This window comes from Ochotona princeps, chromosome 19, assembly GCF_030435755.1.
Source record: "Ochotona princeps isolate mOchPri1 chromosome 19, mOchPri1.hap1, whole genome shotgun sequence".
Lineage (NCBI taxonomy): Eukaryota > Metazoa > Chordata > Mammalia > Lagomorpha > Ochotonidae > Ochotona > Ochotona princeps.
The window spans coordinates 8,250,165-8,265,898 of record NC_080850.1 but is presented as its reverse complement, the minus strand read 5'-3'; the positions used below and the strand labels follow the sequence as shown (position 1 = coordinate 8,265,898).

Below are 15,734 nucleotides of genomic sequence, written 5' to 3'. Positions count from 1 at the left end.
TGGGCTGAGCTCACAAAGGCATTCACGTAAGCACTGAGTTTAGGAGGCATTTCAAAACATCAGAACCCACAGAAATCTCACATTTAAAGCAAAACAAACCAGCAAACAAACAAAATACCCAATTTCAGAGGGCCATGAAGGTGAAGACCATGGCTGCTTCTAGGACCAAGCTGCAAATTAGTTGTCGATTTTCGGGTTTCCAAGGAAGATCCAAGCCATGAGGATGCTCTTGAAGTTCAGAATCAGGACATAGGACTCTAACAGTGACAGCCCAAAGTCAAGACCAAACAGAATGAGATGCCAACCTTGTAGGGTTAAGACAGGAGCCAGGAGAAGCTCAGGATCAAGATGCTGTGATGTTCATGTTCAGGTTACCAACCCTAGAAGAGACCCATGGTTAAGACCAAGTGCAAACAAGAATCCAATCAATGAGATTGGTGCTGCCATGTACAGAGGTTTGGGGGAATGTGTGGCCGCAGTCTTCCACCCCTCTTCGTCTATCACATCTGCTCCCATAACTTCTCAAGTAAATCTGCCTCATGCCAATCCACAACCAAGATGGTAAAGTCAACCTTTTTTAAAAAAAAAGATTTATCCATTTTCATTGGAAAGGCAGACATACAGAGAGGAAGATCTTCCTTTCCCAGGTGACAGCATTGGCTATAGCTTCGCCGATCCAAAGCCAGGAGCTAGGAACTTCCTCCAGGTCTCCCATGCAGGTACAGGGTCCCAAGGCTTTGGGCTGTCCTCCACTGCTTTCCCAGGCCACAACCAGGGAGCTAGATGAGAAGCGGGGCCACCGGGATTAGAACCAGTGCCCATATGGGATTCAGATGCGTCCAAGGTGAGAACTTAAGCTGCTAGGCCACTGCGCTGGGCCAAGGCAAATTATTTTGTTCACAAACCCAAAGCTACCTGAACTCTGTTATAGAGAAAACGTCCCAATTCCCCAGGCTAAAATAGTTCCCAAGAGAGAATGACACACAGACATATCTACATAGCCCTGACAATACTCCACATCTCATGCTGTTGGGACTTCTAAGACCCACCTAACAGGATGAGGATGCAGTCAAAGTCATGATGAGAAGTTCCAGGAGAAACCCAGAAAGCTTAGAGAACATTCAGCAAAATGAAGAATTAGCATTAAAAGGAAGTTATTCCAGAGAGAACAGAAAACAATGGAATCCTAGAGCAAAAATGTGCTTTGGGTCAATGAGACCTCAAGATTTTTATCCACCTCAGCCAGAAAGAAAAGGACAATAATGACATTCAAGCCCAGATCATAGGAATACATTGGAAAAGGCAGTCACCACTCTGCTGATTATATTGACAGCTTGGCTAAAGATCCAGAGGGCAGGCTCACTAAAATGGCAGTGAAAATAAATAGTAGGAGATGGAGAAAGGAGTACTTCATTTGCTAGAAGAGGAAATCAAAATAGAAAGTGTTCCTGAAAAGCTGATGAAATGGAACGATTTGCCAAAATTTAATTAGGACAAATACAAAGTGTTTCACTTGGACTCCACAAGCTTCACCTCCAGGGGTAGGGAACAGCAACATAACTGCAAGGAAGGCCCAGGGGATATGGGGAAGACAGGAAGTGAACCAGATCAGCTGAGCCAGCGAGGGGCACAACTGGCCCACCCAAAGGCATCTGGTCAAATAAGATAGTGAGGAGGTTTCTACCTCACACACACTGAGAGTCCCTAGTTCAAAAATCCCAAATCTAAAACACTCCAAAATTCAAAACATTTTGAGTGCCTCTTCTAGAAAATTCCATGCTGTTAAACTGTTTCACAGAAGGCTGGCACAGTGGCTGCATAAGCTAATCCTCAGCTTGCAGTGCAGGCATTCCATACAGGCGCTGATCTGAGCCCTGGCTGCTCCACTTCTGATCCATCACCCTGCCTATGGCCTGGGTGGTCATATGGTGCAGGGTGGCTCCAAGTCCTTAGGCCCCTGAATCCATGTGGAAAACCTGGAGAAGCTCCAGGTTCCTTATTTCAAATCAAGTCAGCTCTGGGCACTGCAGTCATTTCAGGAGTGAAACAGCATATCTTTCTCCCTCTCCTTCTCTCTATAAAATCTGCCTTTCAAATAAAAATAAACATTTCAGAAAAAAAACTGTTTCATGCACAAAATTATTTAGAATGAATTAGGTTCATGTCATATGTTGAAGGAATATGCGAAAAATGATGACATGTTTAGATTTGGGCCTCATCTCCAAGAAAGTTCATTATATATATGCAAATATTAAGAAGAAATCTGTAATTGCAAACCCTGTTGTCTCAAGCATTTTGGGTAAGGGCCACTGAACCTTGGGAATTATGCATAGAAAAGATCCAGGAATGGGAGTTTGGGCCTATGCCCCAACACCAGCACATACAGGATGATTTATAATAATTAGAAAGGTTGACAGAAGAATAGAGAAGACTTGAGTGGTAACAAACACAACAGCAATAAGGTTGTTGAAAACGTATCCTTTGTTAAAATTTTTTAAAAAGGATTACATCTGCTCTTTAAAACAACAATTGACACAAGGCATGTTGAACCCCCAACCAAAGAAAAATGTCCCATCAGGATGGCTGTTTGCTGTTCTAAGTAAACTGCTCTGGGGAGAAGTAAATGCTTCATCACTAGACGCCACTGAGCAAAGAAGCTGATCACCTCTGCCTCAATGAGGCTGGTGGCCAAAAAAGGTTCTCCTGACTCCCTTCCAACCCTGAAAAGTCTTCATTTTCCAAATCAGTCCTCACTCCAATGAGAAGAGTTCTGGTAACAACGATGACAGCGAAATATGTGGAGGGTGCACCACACTCCAGGCAGCCTAGGTGAGTTATCACAGTAACTCCCGCATCCCAGGAGGCTGCACAGTCTAGCTTGATTATTTCTGTCTTACTGAGGCAGCCACTGGGGTCACCCAGCTCCTGGGTGGTGGAACCATTATCTGTGCCTTGCCTGGCTCGGTGGTCCACACCTTATCCATCACCTCTCTGCCCAGTATGGAGGTCTTAAGACCACACTTTCCTTGCTCAGTCCTTCCCAGTTGTAAGTGTGACACAGCCAACTCAATCAGGAAGACCACAAGCATGAAGGAGACACTACAGCCACGAGCAGCCCAGTAACAACATCTACAAAACACAACCCTGGTTTGCAGAGCAGGGCCACAGAGGCGCCTGGAGTTGCTTCTCACCAGGGCAAGGTTGATGTAGATTTAAGAATGGGCATCACTAATAACAGCAAGCCTAGGAAAGTTGGCATCAGTGCCGTACAGCCAGGGCAGCCCCGCCATTCCTGACAAACTTTCTGGGAAAGCCTGCCTCCATTCCCTCCTTGCTTTCAGTTTCTTCTCAGCAGTTCTAGAAAGGGTTAAGACCACCTTACATAAGGAGGGTGGAGCTTGCTAGTAAATACAGCTGTTTCAAGTAAAAGCAGTAACAGTCAGGCAGACATTGGAAGTCGGTAAGAAGAGATATTTAGAGGCAGATAGAAGGAATGAGCACTGAAAGAAAAAATACGGCCAAAAATGCTCCATGAAAATCTAACCCCCTCCCTACCACCACCACCACCACAAAACAACAACAACAACAAAAAACCCCCAAAAACAAATAAATAAAACACATTCCTTATATAAACAGATCACAAAGCAGCATGCCCATGGAAAAGATATAAAGCACTTCAACCATAATCCCCTTTTATGGAACAGAGAACAACCTGCACTCAGCGGCCAGCCAGGGACAGGGCAGAGAGGAGTGGAGGGAGGTGGGGCTGGGGCTAGCGGGTGTTCGGCACAGCTGAGCTGAATTGTCAGGAACTTCATTCTGGACACCTGGGAGGTGGGGTAGGAGGTGAGAATGTAGAGCAAGCATTGAAACCTCCCAGCTGGATGGGGCCTAAGATAAACAAATGGGAATAACAGCTTCGTCCCCTTGCCTTCGTTATTTGTGAAGGGCTCCAGTATGCCAGGTACTGGGTCCAGCCCTCCCTGCCATCACTTCTCCCAGCTCTCCCTAACAGGTGCTTTTCTGGTGCACCTGGCAGTTGGGGAATGGTAGTTGGGCAATGGCAGCAATGACCCCAAGGACACATTATGCGGATGGCTTCGAGCGACATTCACAGCAGCCTCCTATGATTCTCACCCTCTATTACAGGTGTAGGAATGAGGAACCTCAGGATTAAGCACGCAGCAGCCCACAGCAATGGACTAGCACACCCAGAGAGCGACAGCCAGGAGACAACAGAGCTGGAATTCAAACCCAGAGCTGCCTATGCCCAGAGGCCCATGCCCATGCCTCGGTGAACTGGGGCTGGGATGTCCTCTCACCACAGCCTACTTGGAAGCAAAGGATCTCAAGACCTGACCCATCATTCACTTCTGACTTCCTGAACGGAAAAAGCCCAGTGACAACAAACAAAAAAGGAGAGAAATGAAATCACGACTGAAATGGTCAAACTGCAAAAACATCAGAAGACCCAGATGATGGGCAAAAGGCAAAACTTCACAATGATCCTACAAATATGTATCAATTATTGCAAGAAGAGCAGCAATCAAAAACCACAGAGAGCTCAGGAGGACGCTGATGAGCCCCTGATTAGAAAGTCCCATGGTAGAAGCTTTCAGGGTTTCCAGCTCTTTTCATGGGCATGTGCACAGTAGGAGTTTTGCAAGGTTGCTAAGCAACGCCTGACAACCAGACTTCAGAGCAGATCACTCAATAGGAGTCTTTCGCAACTGTAGTAAGGCAATAATTTTAGTTCATGAAATCCAAATTTTAGATACCTTTAATAACTCGTTTAAGAGGTTGCCAGTTAAACTGCCCTTAGCCAGACATCAAAATGTAAATCTATAATTGCTCATCTTTCACTTGCAAGAACCACACAAAGATGCATATTTATGAGGCTTGTTAGTCCTTTATTCAACTTGTATTTGTTGAAAACATACTATGTGCATGACACTATTCTAAGCCTTGGGCAAGACATTCTAGACGCTCAGCAAGGAAGCATACACGAAAAAAACCACTAAGACTTCACTGCAATTCAACTGTCAGGATGATAAGGCTCAGAGAAGTAAAGCAATCTGTTTGGAGTTGCACAGCACCTGGAAGGCAGGTGTATCATCAAAGCATTCCATGGAGTCTCTGGGAGAGCCCTGAGCTTCCGCGAGAGGCCACGTCACCACAGTTGGTCCACAGAGGTCCCCTGATCCACCAGCTTGCTCCGGTCCTCTGGACTGGCCCTGAGGGCTGAGCATGCCAGGATACAGGGCTTGGCAGTTGAGCACCTTGGAAAATCTCCCACTTGACCTCAGGACCTCTGTGGTCCAGCGAGGGAAGGCCTATGACACGGTGTCGGTTTTTATTGGACCCAACCACCGGCGAAGCCTGCCGTCATCTGGAGTGATGGAGAAAATTAAGTTACCACATTCTCACATTTCAGCCTCTCGCCCGTTTTCCTGCACAAACAGGAAATGTTTATTTAAATACAGCAGTCTCCAGCATGTTCTGGAGCCAAGCAAAAAACCAAAGATGTCCACCCGGGCCCCCCCCCTTGGCTACTGAGGCCACCATGTCGCCATGGGTGACAAGTGGGCCCACATCTGCCTCCAGGCTGGATGGGGACAAGAGGCCCCTGGTAAGAGTTCATTTTCGTCGGCTGCCTCCTCCAGGCTGAGGTTGTGGCTGAAGAGGAATTACATCTGGGGGCTCCTTTTGTGCTCAGAAGGGTAAATGCAACATCTGTTTACTCTGTGCTCCATGGTAAATGTTTTGTTTCAGGCAGCGCCATTCACCTCCTCTCCTCTTGGCCTCTATCTCTGAGGCATGGATAATAAATCACACTGAATTCTGCTCAGCGTTTATTTAGCTTTCTTGTGGGTGTCACCTCATCGTGGAGTTGGGGGGCGGTTAGGGGTGTCTGTCAGTAGTTTATAAAAGTCAGTGGTTTTTTTTGTTTTGTTTTGTTTTGTTTTGTTTTTTTTCTGGGCGAAGTGCTAACATAATGGGGAAGAATTCAGAACACAGGCCCTCCGGCTCTGATACCAGCTTCAAGACCACAACTGAGGTCCCATTCCAAGCCCGAAGCAAAATTCAAATGGTGCCCACATGACCTGTACTTGGGTTCTTCCCCATGTTCTACTACAAGGTTTCATAAATCTAAAACATCCAGGGAAACAGTGACACACATACCCGCGTGTGTATGTATGCACACATACACGCAGCCGGGCCTCTGTAACCTATGCTCAGGGAGAGCCAGTCACAGTAACGGCTAATGGAGAACACATTTCTTCCTTGTTCTTTAAAACCCACGCTCAACACAGCAGATCAGACAACCGAATTCTAAAACTGGACAGCGGTGTCAACAAAACGTGTGCCCCTGACACAGTATTCCCAGGGACATGGAAAGGACTCCGTGGAGGAAGTTCCCTCCTTCCAGCAGCCTTTGCTTACATTCTTCAAGTGGAAGCGCTGGCTTCCTTCTGCACGTGCAGAGATGTGATATACAGTCCTGGAATGCGGCAAAGGTTCAAGCCTTGGCGGTGGAATGAATGAAGGGAAGAATGAATGAAAACTTCCTCAAGACACCCTCAGTGTGGCATAGAAATACCAAAGCCTACCACCCCCTGCCAAGAGCTTGCAGAACTGAAATGCAACATTAGAGCTTAGAGAGGAGGGACAGGGAGTAGGGCGATGAAGGACGGTTGGTGCGTTGCCCTTAAACCCTGCAGTGACGCTGACCCAAAAGGCCACCTCCCACTTTCAAGGAGGAAGGAGACTGGGAATGAGGAGCCTTGGCAGGCACAAGCCCCCAAGACAGCCCAGCTAAACTGGCACCAGCGCCCAGCCCCAAGGCAGATGCGACATGGACATTTCAAAGCAGCTCCTTACCCTGCCAATGCCTGTCAGTGACCATGACCGCGACAGTGGAACCATGAGGAGACACAGGACTCCCAGCTCCACCCAGTTCTCCCAGTTGTACAACAGATGGCATTTCCTAAGCTGCCTGGGTCTCTTGAGGGAGCTGGCTGCCTGTCACAGAGGCCACAGTGTGGTGCCCCCGAGCCTTCACTAACTCTCCACAAACCAGAGAGAGGCCCTGAACTCCCCATTCTCCTTTATTTCCCAACATGCAACATAATTTTTTTGTTTGTTTGTTTTGGGTTGATCAGAGACAAGCAGGTTTGAGAACTCGGGGTGGGAGAACCTGTGCCAAAGGGAACTGAATGTCCACAGAGTACACCAACACAGCTTGTTCTGAGATCCAGCCTGGTCAGAACCCTCTTGGGACCTTTGCCTGAATCAATCCACCAAAGATTTCCAACAGAGTGGTAGGGACACGTGCACATGGCAGGCAGACAGGCTTGGATTCAAACTTGTAACAAGTTACACGACCTCATCTGCAGAATGGAGTAACAGGTATTGGAAGTAAAGGGAGTGTTGCAGAGAGGCGAAAGATAACACATATACAAATCAAGGCACGAAAAGTGCTCATTAAACCTGAGCTCCAGTGATTATTTCACGAGCTCACGTGGCTGGCATGGATGTGAAGAGGGGAACTTAGTCTGCAAGTTACAGTTAACTGAGTGTTTGGTGGAAACAGTGTTTGAATTGCCAGCCCTTTTATTGCCCACAGCTTGTGTATTTCCCTGGACAAGTCCTTTCACATATCCCAGTCTGGTTTTCTACGTGTGTGCTGCAAACTGTGTCTCTCCAGAATCAATGCACTTAGGAGGGACATGCGCCAAAAAGAAAGCACCAGGGTTGAGGGAGGTGATTCTATCACATCTCCACCCAGAGCAACACAAAGACCAAGCAGAAGGAGACAGCATGCTAGCAAGTTACTGGACTATCGAGCAGGCTCAGAACTGTCCACCTCAGCACAACTCTTTCAGCCTCAAGCCAAGGCTGAGGAACGGGCCATCAAGCACCTGCACCTTGAGACCAGGCTGAAGGGGACAGAGGGGAGCAGACTGGAAGGAGTGAACCCCAGCAGAGCAAGCCGTCAAGCCTTCCTGGGCAGACTGGACTCTCAAGCTCTCCACCTGGTCTCCCTCCCTCCTTCCCTAACCTCCCCATCCTCACAGGATCATGGGGAGCCCACCCTGGAGTCCAAGTTTTGCATTTGGTCCGAGGATCAAAATGATAAATGTTTCCAAAACGTTGACATATGAAAAGTAAATATTTGATTGCACAATTGAGGTTAAAACGAGGGTCAATCCACACCACTCTCCAAGTGCCTTCGCACTCACTGCCAAGCCCAGGAACCGAGGCTGAGTGCGGTTTGTAAGATTATAGCGCTCGGTCTCATTTAAAGGGCTGTCAGCATTTCCATTCTCCGGCCCGTTTGGGGAGGCATTTATAACAGAGTCATAAAAATATTCACCCCGGCTGCAACCTGGCATCTCCCAGGCTGCGCTCCAGGCAGGGTGAGCACCCACTCCCAGTCTGTCCAGGTCCTCAGAAGTTACACCTTCACGCATTCAACTTTCCTCGCCAGGGGCAGCCCCCAGGACTGCAGTTGCCTCCGGAACTGGTTTCCCAAGGGGTCCCAGGTTCAGGGCCTCTCTCTGGTCTTTGCACCCCAATGCCCCCATCACTCTGTCGCTTTCCTCTTTCCCCCCTTCCTCCCTTTCAACAAGGGAGGATCTTTTGCCCCCATCCTAAAAACCTCCAGGCTGCAGTGGTCTCTGGTTCCCCTCCTGCCCGCTTTTGCCTTGGAAGCTGTCAGCGGGCCCTGCGTGTGGAGCCCTCACCCCCTGGAGAAGCAGGGCGTCTGCCCGTCGCGGGTGGGGCGGGGGCTGCCAGACTTCGCTCTCTAGACCTGCCCAAAGCCACAGACCCCTGACCTGACCCAGAGAGCCAGGGATCCCATCGGGCAGGGGCAGAGACCAGAGATTGCGTCCAGAACGCACAGGGAGAGAGGAAGTCTCTGGCGCCTGGGGGCCTCCCTGCAGGACCCAGGTGGGTGGCCCGCGTGGGGCGGGGCTGGGCGGGGCAGGACGAAGGGGGTACTCACAGGCGCTCGGCGTTGCGGGGGATGCCCCGGGGAACCGCCCGGAGGCCCAGCCCGTGGCAGTCCACGCTGGCGGCTGAGCAGGTACACTTGGTGGGGCAGGCGGTAGCGGGGGGCCCGCTGAGGACGCTCGCCAGCGCCAAGGCCAGCGCCAGGCGGGCGCGGACGGCGGCGCCGGCCCCTGTCCGCCCGGGGGCCATGGTGTGCAGGGGCCCGCGCCTGGAGAAAGCTGGCGCGGCGGGGCAAGGCTTGTGGAGCCTGAGGAGGCGCGCGGAGAGCGCGGGCGGCCTGGGGAGCGGGCGACGGAGTTGGCGCGGAGGAGGGGCGAGCTCGGCGCTCAGGCGCACGGGGCGCGGGCGGAGCGGGGCGCGCCGGGCGGCGGCGGTGGCAGCAACAGCAGCTCCATCGGCGGGGCTGACGCTGCCCCGCTGCGCATCTCTCGGAGCGCCCAGGTGCCAAGCGGCCCCTGGTCTCGTCGGCCCACCGCCCGGGTTGCGGGCTGGGGCGGGCACCTGAGGTGAACGCTGTGGCGTGCGGCGCCCGGGGAGGGTCGGCTTGGGGCTGCGCTCTAGAGCGCGGCAGCAGCGGCGGCGGCGGCTGGGGCACGGGGCAGCCGGGTGAGCTGGCCGGCGCTCGCTCTCTCCATTCACTGAGCAGGGCAGACACCGGAGACGCGGGGCCCAGCCCTCTCCCGCCCCCCCAAAACCGCCAGCTCCGCCTCCCATTGGCTGCGCAGCGCGTCGTGTCGACTAAGTTGGGAACTTTGCTGGAGCGACCGCGAGCCGGAGGGAGGAGGCGGCGGCGGAGGAGGACGACGGAAAGCCCCGGGGAAGGCTGGGGCTCGACCCGCAGGGTCCCTTCTAGAAGGGAGCCCTTGGAACTCACTCCCCCTTCTGAGCCACGAACCAAGAATGCCTGGGGCTCCTTTGGTGTTTTTCAGCTCCGGCACCAGGCTGGGCACGCCGCTGAGCCTTGCCTTCTGCCCCTACACTGGCTCGCCAGGGGGCGTCTGAGTTAACGCCCCCGTTTGAAAGTAAAAACCCCAAAACTCAGAGAAGCCCAGCGATTTGCCCTAGATCACACAGCTCTGACAGCCACCAAATGTGGGCACTTTCTCCCATCTACCGCCTTTCGTTCTCTTGGTAAAGATCCACAACTGCGCGCTTGTGAGAAATTCAGAGAAACGCCTCCTGCAGTGAGATGGTCGGGGTCCCTGCAGGCAAACCCGACCGGCCCCCACTGATTGAGGATGGGGCCTTGGGCTCTGGGCGGACAGCACCGTGTCCAAAGTCCCTGAGCTGCCACCCCCTGGATTGGTGCCTGTGAGCCAGTCTGAACACCTGGGAGCCTTCATTCCCTTTAATTCAAGGCCCACCGCCCTGCCAGGACCCATCGCCCAGGGTTGTTTGGAGAATGTGTTTTTCCAAAACAGTGTTTCGCATGCGAAGCATCCCATCAGCCCCAAGCCTTCCATCTCCAGTACCCGCTCTCAATTGGCCAGGTCTGAGCTTTTCCAGATGCCACTGGGGAGGGGCAGCCAGAGGCTCCATAAATACTTGCAGGGCTGGTGTGTGTGTGTGTGTGTGTGTGTGTGTGTGTGTGTGTGTGTGTTCGAAGGGAAAGAGCAGGAGCCCCAGGAGGCTTTCCAAGACTTCCGCCACATCTACTTACACTGAGAAGGTCTGCAGGAAACCTAAGTATAGGCACAGTCACACACGCTCACCTGTGTCCATGTCACACATACACAGCCACACATGCTCACCCGTTCATTCCACACATACACAAGTTCACACACTTACCCGGGTTCGAGTCACACATGCTCGGCCTCACACACTCACCTGTGTTTGTGTCACACATACACAGCCACAGACGCTCACGTGCATTCATATCACACATATACAGTCACCCTTACCTTGTTCAGGACATACACACAAGGTCACACACTCACCCACACTGGTGTCATTCGCAGTCACACCTATGTTCATGGCACACATGCAGTCACACTGGCCTGTGTTCATGTTATAATGTTATACATGCATAGTTACTTGCACTCTCCCACATTCATGTTACAAATGGTCACACACATTCATGTTACATATTTCCAGTCATACATGTTCAAGGCCACACATGCATTCCCTCATACAAACCCAGTCACACACATCTTATTGCTAATAAACATTCCTGTCCATACTAACAGCCATATACACTCACCTGCTTCTATGCATGCACACTCATGCCTACACACACTCCTACAAGTTCGTGTCCACACACATGCTCATACCGCACATATACACCTGCAGAGTCGTGCTTACATACCCACACACCGACATAGCCCCATGACAGCACCTGTACTCCTGGGAACTCCTCCCTCGCCTCAGATCCTGCCTTCAAGGAAACTTTGAACGAATTGCTTCCATTCTGTGCGTTTAATGTAGAGGTGCTGACTTTATATCATCACTCTGAGCATATTTTCCACATCTTAGCTCCAGGTACCCAGCTGTCCACACACGCGGGCATGCACCTCTGTGCTTCATGAACACAGTAGGAGCAGTTTGACCATTGCTATTCTTGGGAACAGCCTTCTCTGCGGCTGCTGTTACCATCGCCCTCTGGTGGCCAGGGAGGGTGTCAGTGCTGGTCCTCGGGGCATTTAAGAACTGTACACATCCTCTGGCACCTGGGGATTGGGCAGGGGCTGTGCCTTCTATTGAATCTCTGGAAGTGGGGAGGAGGTTGGTGTCATGAGCCAACTAGACTTTAAGTGGCTTCACAAGCATTTACATGTGCTGTTGCTGGGATCGCAGGTGTCCCTGAGCATCTGTCGTGGGGCAGGAAGAAGCAGCAGTTGGTGCCCAGATCACCCAACTACAAAGAAGCCCACAGGGGCGGGGCTGGAGCAGCCTTCCAAGTCATCGAATCTATCCTTCCTCCACGTGCCCTACTGCAACTTCCCGTCTTACATGTTGATTACTTCACTGATGAAGACCAAAGTTTCTTTGGGCAGAGGGGGAGTGGGGACGGACGGACGTCCAGGGCCGAGAGGATGTCTGACTCCAAGAGCTCCTACCATAAAGAAACCGCTTTGTCATTTAGTTTTCTGAACTCTTTTTGTGTTAACTTAAAATTCCCCTGGAACATACCTCAAGAATGCCAAATATAATCCAACCCTGGTATCTTACAACAAGAAAACTGAGTCTCAGAGAGAAATGGCCATTTGGGCAAGGCCACCCAGTTGATGAGTGAGGGAGTTGGGGGCTAGGGACCAGAGATGGCTTTATTTTCTGGTGATTTTTTTTTCTGAGTCACAAAAGTCTGCCTTAATCACCATTTAAATTTTCACATTACATCTTCATACATCTTTCAAAAGCAAACCAGTCACCTGTTCCTTCCAGAAAAAAAAAATCTTAAATTCCCTCCTGCACCTGCTTTTTTCTCCCTATGTAAGTTACCATCATTGTTAAGGCCACCAAATAATCAGCTAAAGGTTTTGGGCTACAAGGAACAGATATTAACTACAGTTCATTGAAACAATTAAAAAAAACACTCAGACTTTTTAAAAAGGGCATGGGTAGCAGATAAGATGTAAGAAACCCATTGAAGAAGAAGGCTTCAAAAGAGACAAGGTGCCAGACCTAAGATTTCCAATTCCCAGGCTGTTAACTGGCCTGGCTTGAGTCCTGTCATCAGCTTTCAGGCCAGAGAAGACAAGAATCTGAAAAGTACACTTATGACACCCAGGGAGCCACAGCTGAAGAAGCAGGTGGAGCAACGAGAAGTGGCGCAACTAAAGAGCATCTTTCTGCTGTCTCACACAGTTCCCTGGCTGAGAATTAATTGTTCTTCATGATCATCTCTGGACTCTGCTCTTCACCAAGTCCATCCTGCCGTTCAGTGTTCAGATCCGTGGTTTCAGGCATGGCTGTTTCTCATATTGGCCCACATGTGAGTATGTGTGTGTATGTGTGTGTGTGTGTAATCTTACTTCTTCATTTTTGCTCGGCCAAGCTACCCTTTGCCATGGCACAGATCTAAAATGCAGATCTGACAATGCAAGCCTGAACTCGGGATATTTCTGCCTTGGCCTCATCATCTCCTGTGAATCTCCCAGATCCACCCAACACCCCTTTCTGCCCTGCTGGTCTAGAGTCAGCTTGGCTGTCCATTCCTCCAGAAGACGTTGCTGGTCCAGATGGTTAGATGTTTAAGGACAATAACTCTATGTAACCCATTCCTCCCTCCCACCATTTTGTTATTTTTAAAAAAGAAAAAAAAACTTTTTCAGGCATCCAGAAATGCATAATATGTTTTTGCATGCTTGGTACCTGAGTGCTAAAAAGAAAAAAAAAAACTTTGATGATTGGCAATTAACTAAATGAACAAATGATGTTCCCAATCAATTAGCTTATTTGACAATCTTCTGTCACTGCTTTGATTGATGTATCACATAATCTTTTGGAGGAGGAAGAAATTACATTCTTGCAAACCATACACATCACCCTCCATGTTCTGATATATTTACTTCTACATCATTGAGAACCACCCTGGATGCTGCACATTCAGCGACAGATTCTCCAGATCTTCTGTGTGGTGCTGTTAGAGGGCGTTGTGTTACTCCAGAAGCTGAATGCTGCAAATGGTCCCACCTGCACTCCCTTGGGTCACCATTTGGGATCCCCCCTCAGAGAACTACAAGAAATTCTCTTTGGAAGTGACTACCTTCCTCTACCTACTACAGGTCATAGTTCATGTCCAAAAGTCCTGTACTCTAGCCCTGGGTCTCCTCTCCTAGCTCCCTACCTCTTAGAGGGGTGGAGTAAAAACGTTTTCTTTACCCACCCTGACATTTCTGTATTAGTGTTTTATTACACCTTCATCAATTTCTCTTTTGAGTTGGACTATGAAATTCCTGCCTGAGAAATTAATGTACTACCTCCCAGAGCCACCCAGGCAGATCACAGAGGGGTGGCTGAATAGGGAGGGAAGAGAAAGGATGCAAACTCCAACGTGATGTCGAGTCTGTCCTCCCCCTTGGCATGCCCACATCCCATATCACAGTGTCTGCGACTGAGTTCCTTCCCATCCAGCCTCCTACTAAAGCACTTCCTGAAAGATAGGTAGAAGTCATGGCTGAAGAAATTAGGTCCTTGTCATCCGCTTGAAAGACCCAATTAGAGTTCCTGGGCTACTGGCTTCAGGTTAACCCAGTCTCAGCTATACCTGTTGGAGGTTTTGGGGAGTGAGCCAGGGAAGCAAGACTCGTTCTCATCTCTCTCTCTCTCTCTCTCTCTCCCCCCCGCCTCTCCCTCTCTCCCTCCTTCTCCTCTCTCCCATCCCCCCTCCCCTCTCCTTTTGCTTCCTGTCACTCAAATAAATTTATTTTTAAAATAATTGTGTTACCTATTAAATTTTATCAAGAAAACAACCCACATACATGAATTTCTGGATAACACAGTTAAGGGAAAGTTACTATTAATTGGAGCTGGAAGATCAGTGTTGTTTCAATGTAAATGATTCTTGCTCTCCTGAGAGGGGAAAAAAATAAAGGGTATTGCCTATTAGTCTATTGAAGTTTGCTAAGGATAAATAATAAATGAATGAATGTATAACTAAAAAACCTGTCCCAGAATGGCACATAATGTTATAAAGCCTTCCAAAATCCAGACAGCACTTATGATGGCAACTGGAGAGCAGTGGGCTTTGCACTGGGCATGTGACTGTGGGTCAATGCTTGCTTGCTCTTATGTTGAGTTTCCATCCAGACTGATTTTATAGAGTTTGGCACATGACTGGAATGAGCCTGTCAGAGACCATTCCTAGAAGTTTTTCCAGCTGGAACTGGACAAAAAGATTCAGTCCCTTTGGGGTTGTAAATCTGGAAGAACGCCGGAGGAACAGGAGCCACTGGCCATGTTGTCAGCCGTATGGCTCAAGAATGTGTAAGAAAATTAGTTCAGGGACAGATGTTTGTCCCTAGCAGTTGATTCCAGTTAAGGAACCTGCTTTTCAATCAAGATATCTGGGTTTGAAGCCCAGTCTCCCTCCTGAATCCAGCTTCCTGCTGATGCTTCCCAAGTGGGAGATCTCAAGGGAGTCCCAGTTCCTAGCTTCAGTGTGACTGAGCCCATTGCAGGCATAAGGGCAGTGAACCAGCTGGTCGGAGTGCTCAGTGTTTCCCAACCCCTCCTTCCCTCCCTCCATCTCAAATAGTTTTTAAAAAGAAAGAAAATGAGTTCAGTTTATTTTCCAGAGATCTAAGTGGCATCTAGCCGAATTAGCAATCAAGAAGCATTTATTGAGAACTAAAAATCTGTCCAAAAGAAGATACAGCCTCTACCGCCAAAAAGTCCAATAGGGAAGATCAAATTAAGATGCATGAAAGAAAAGATATGGTATATAATTAAGTGCTGATTGATGTTAGTCAGATAGTAAGTGCTACAAAAAATTATAGAGACGGAGAAATAATTTCAAGCCAAGAGCTAAGGAATCTCGTCTGGCTCTTCAAAGTTGCTTGGATTTCATGCTATCAGTGATAGCAAGAAGGTCTTGGTAGTGAGAAAAAAAGCAGGAAAATAATAATAGGATAGTGCATAGGGTGGAAGAGGGGTTTTGGAATGGGGCATTTTGGAGATTTGGGGGTGCACTTCTAGTGGTCTATGCCAGTCTGACAGAAAGGACTCTGATGCTTAATTTTTCTTGGCTGTGGCTTGGCAATCTTGCTTTAGAAACT

At 49.4% G+C, this 15,734-nt stretch overlaps 1 protein-coding gene across 1 annotated transcript in view; it reads right to left on the bottom strand.

Annotated features, from left to right (window-relative positions):
- SLIT3 (slit guidance ligand 3) overlaps window positions 1-9,643 on the bottom strand; it is a 596,992-nt gene extending 587,349 nt beyond the window's left edge. Inside the window, exon 1 of the mRNA XM_058677430.1 lies at window positions 9,011-9,643. Coding sequence (XP_058533413.1) covers window positions 9,011-9,207 — 197 coding nt within the window. The 5' untranslated portion in view covers window positions 9,208-9,643. The remainder of the gene's footprint in view (window positions 1-9,010) is intronic.
- Window positions 9,644-15,734: the final 6,091 nt, after the last annotated feature.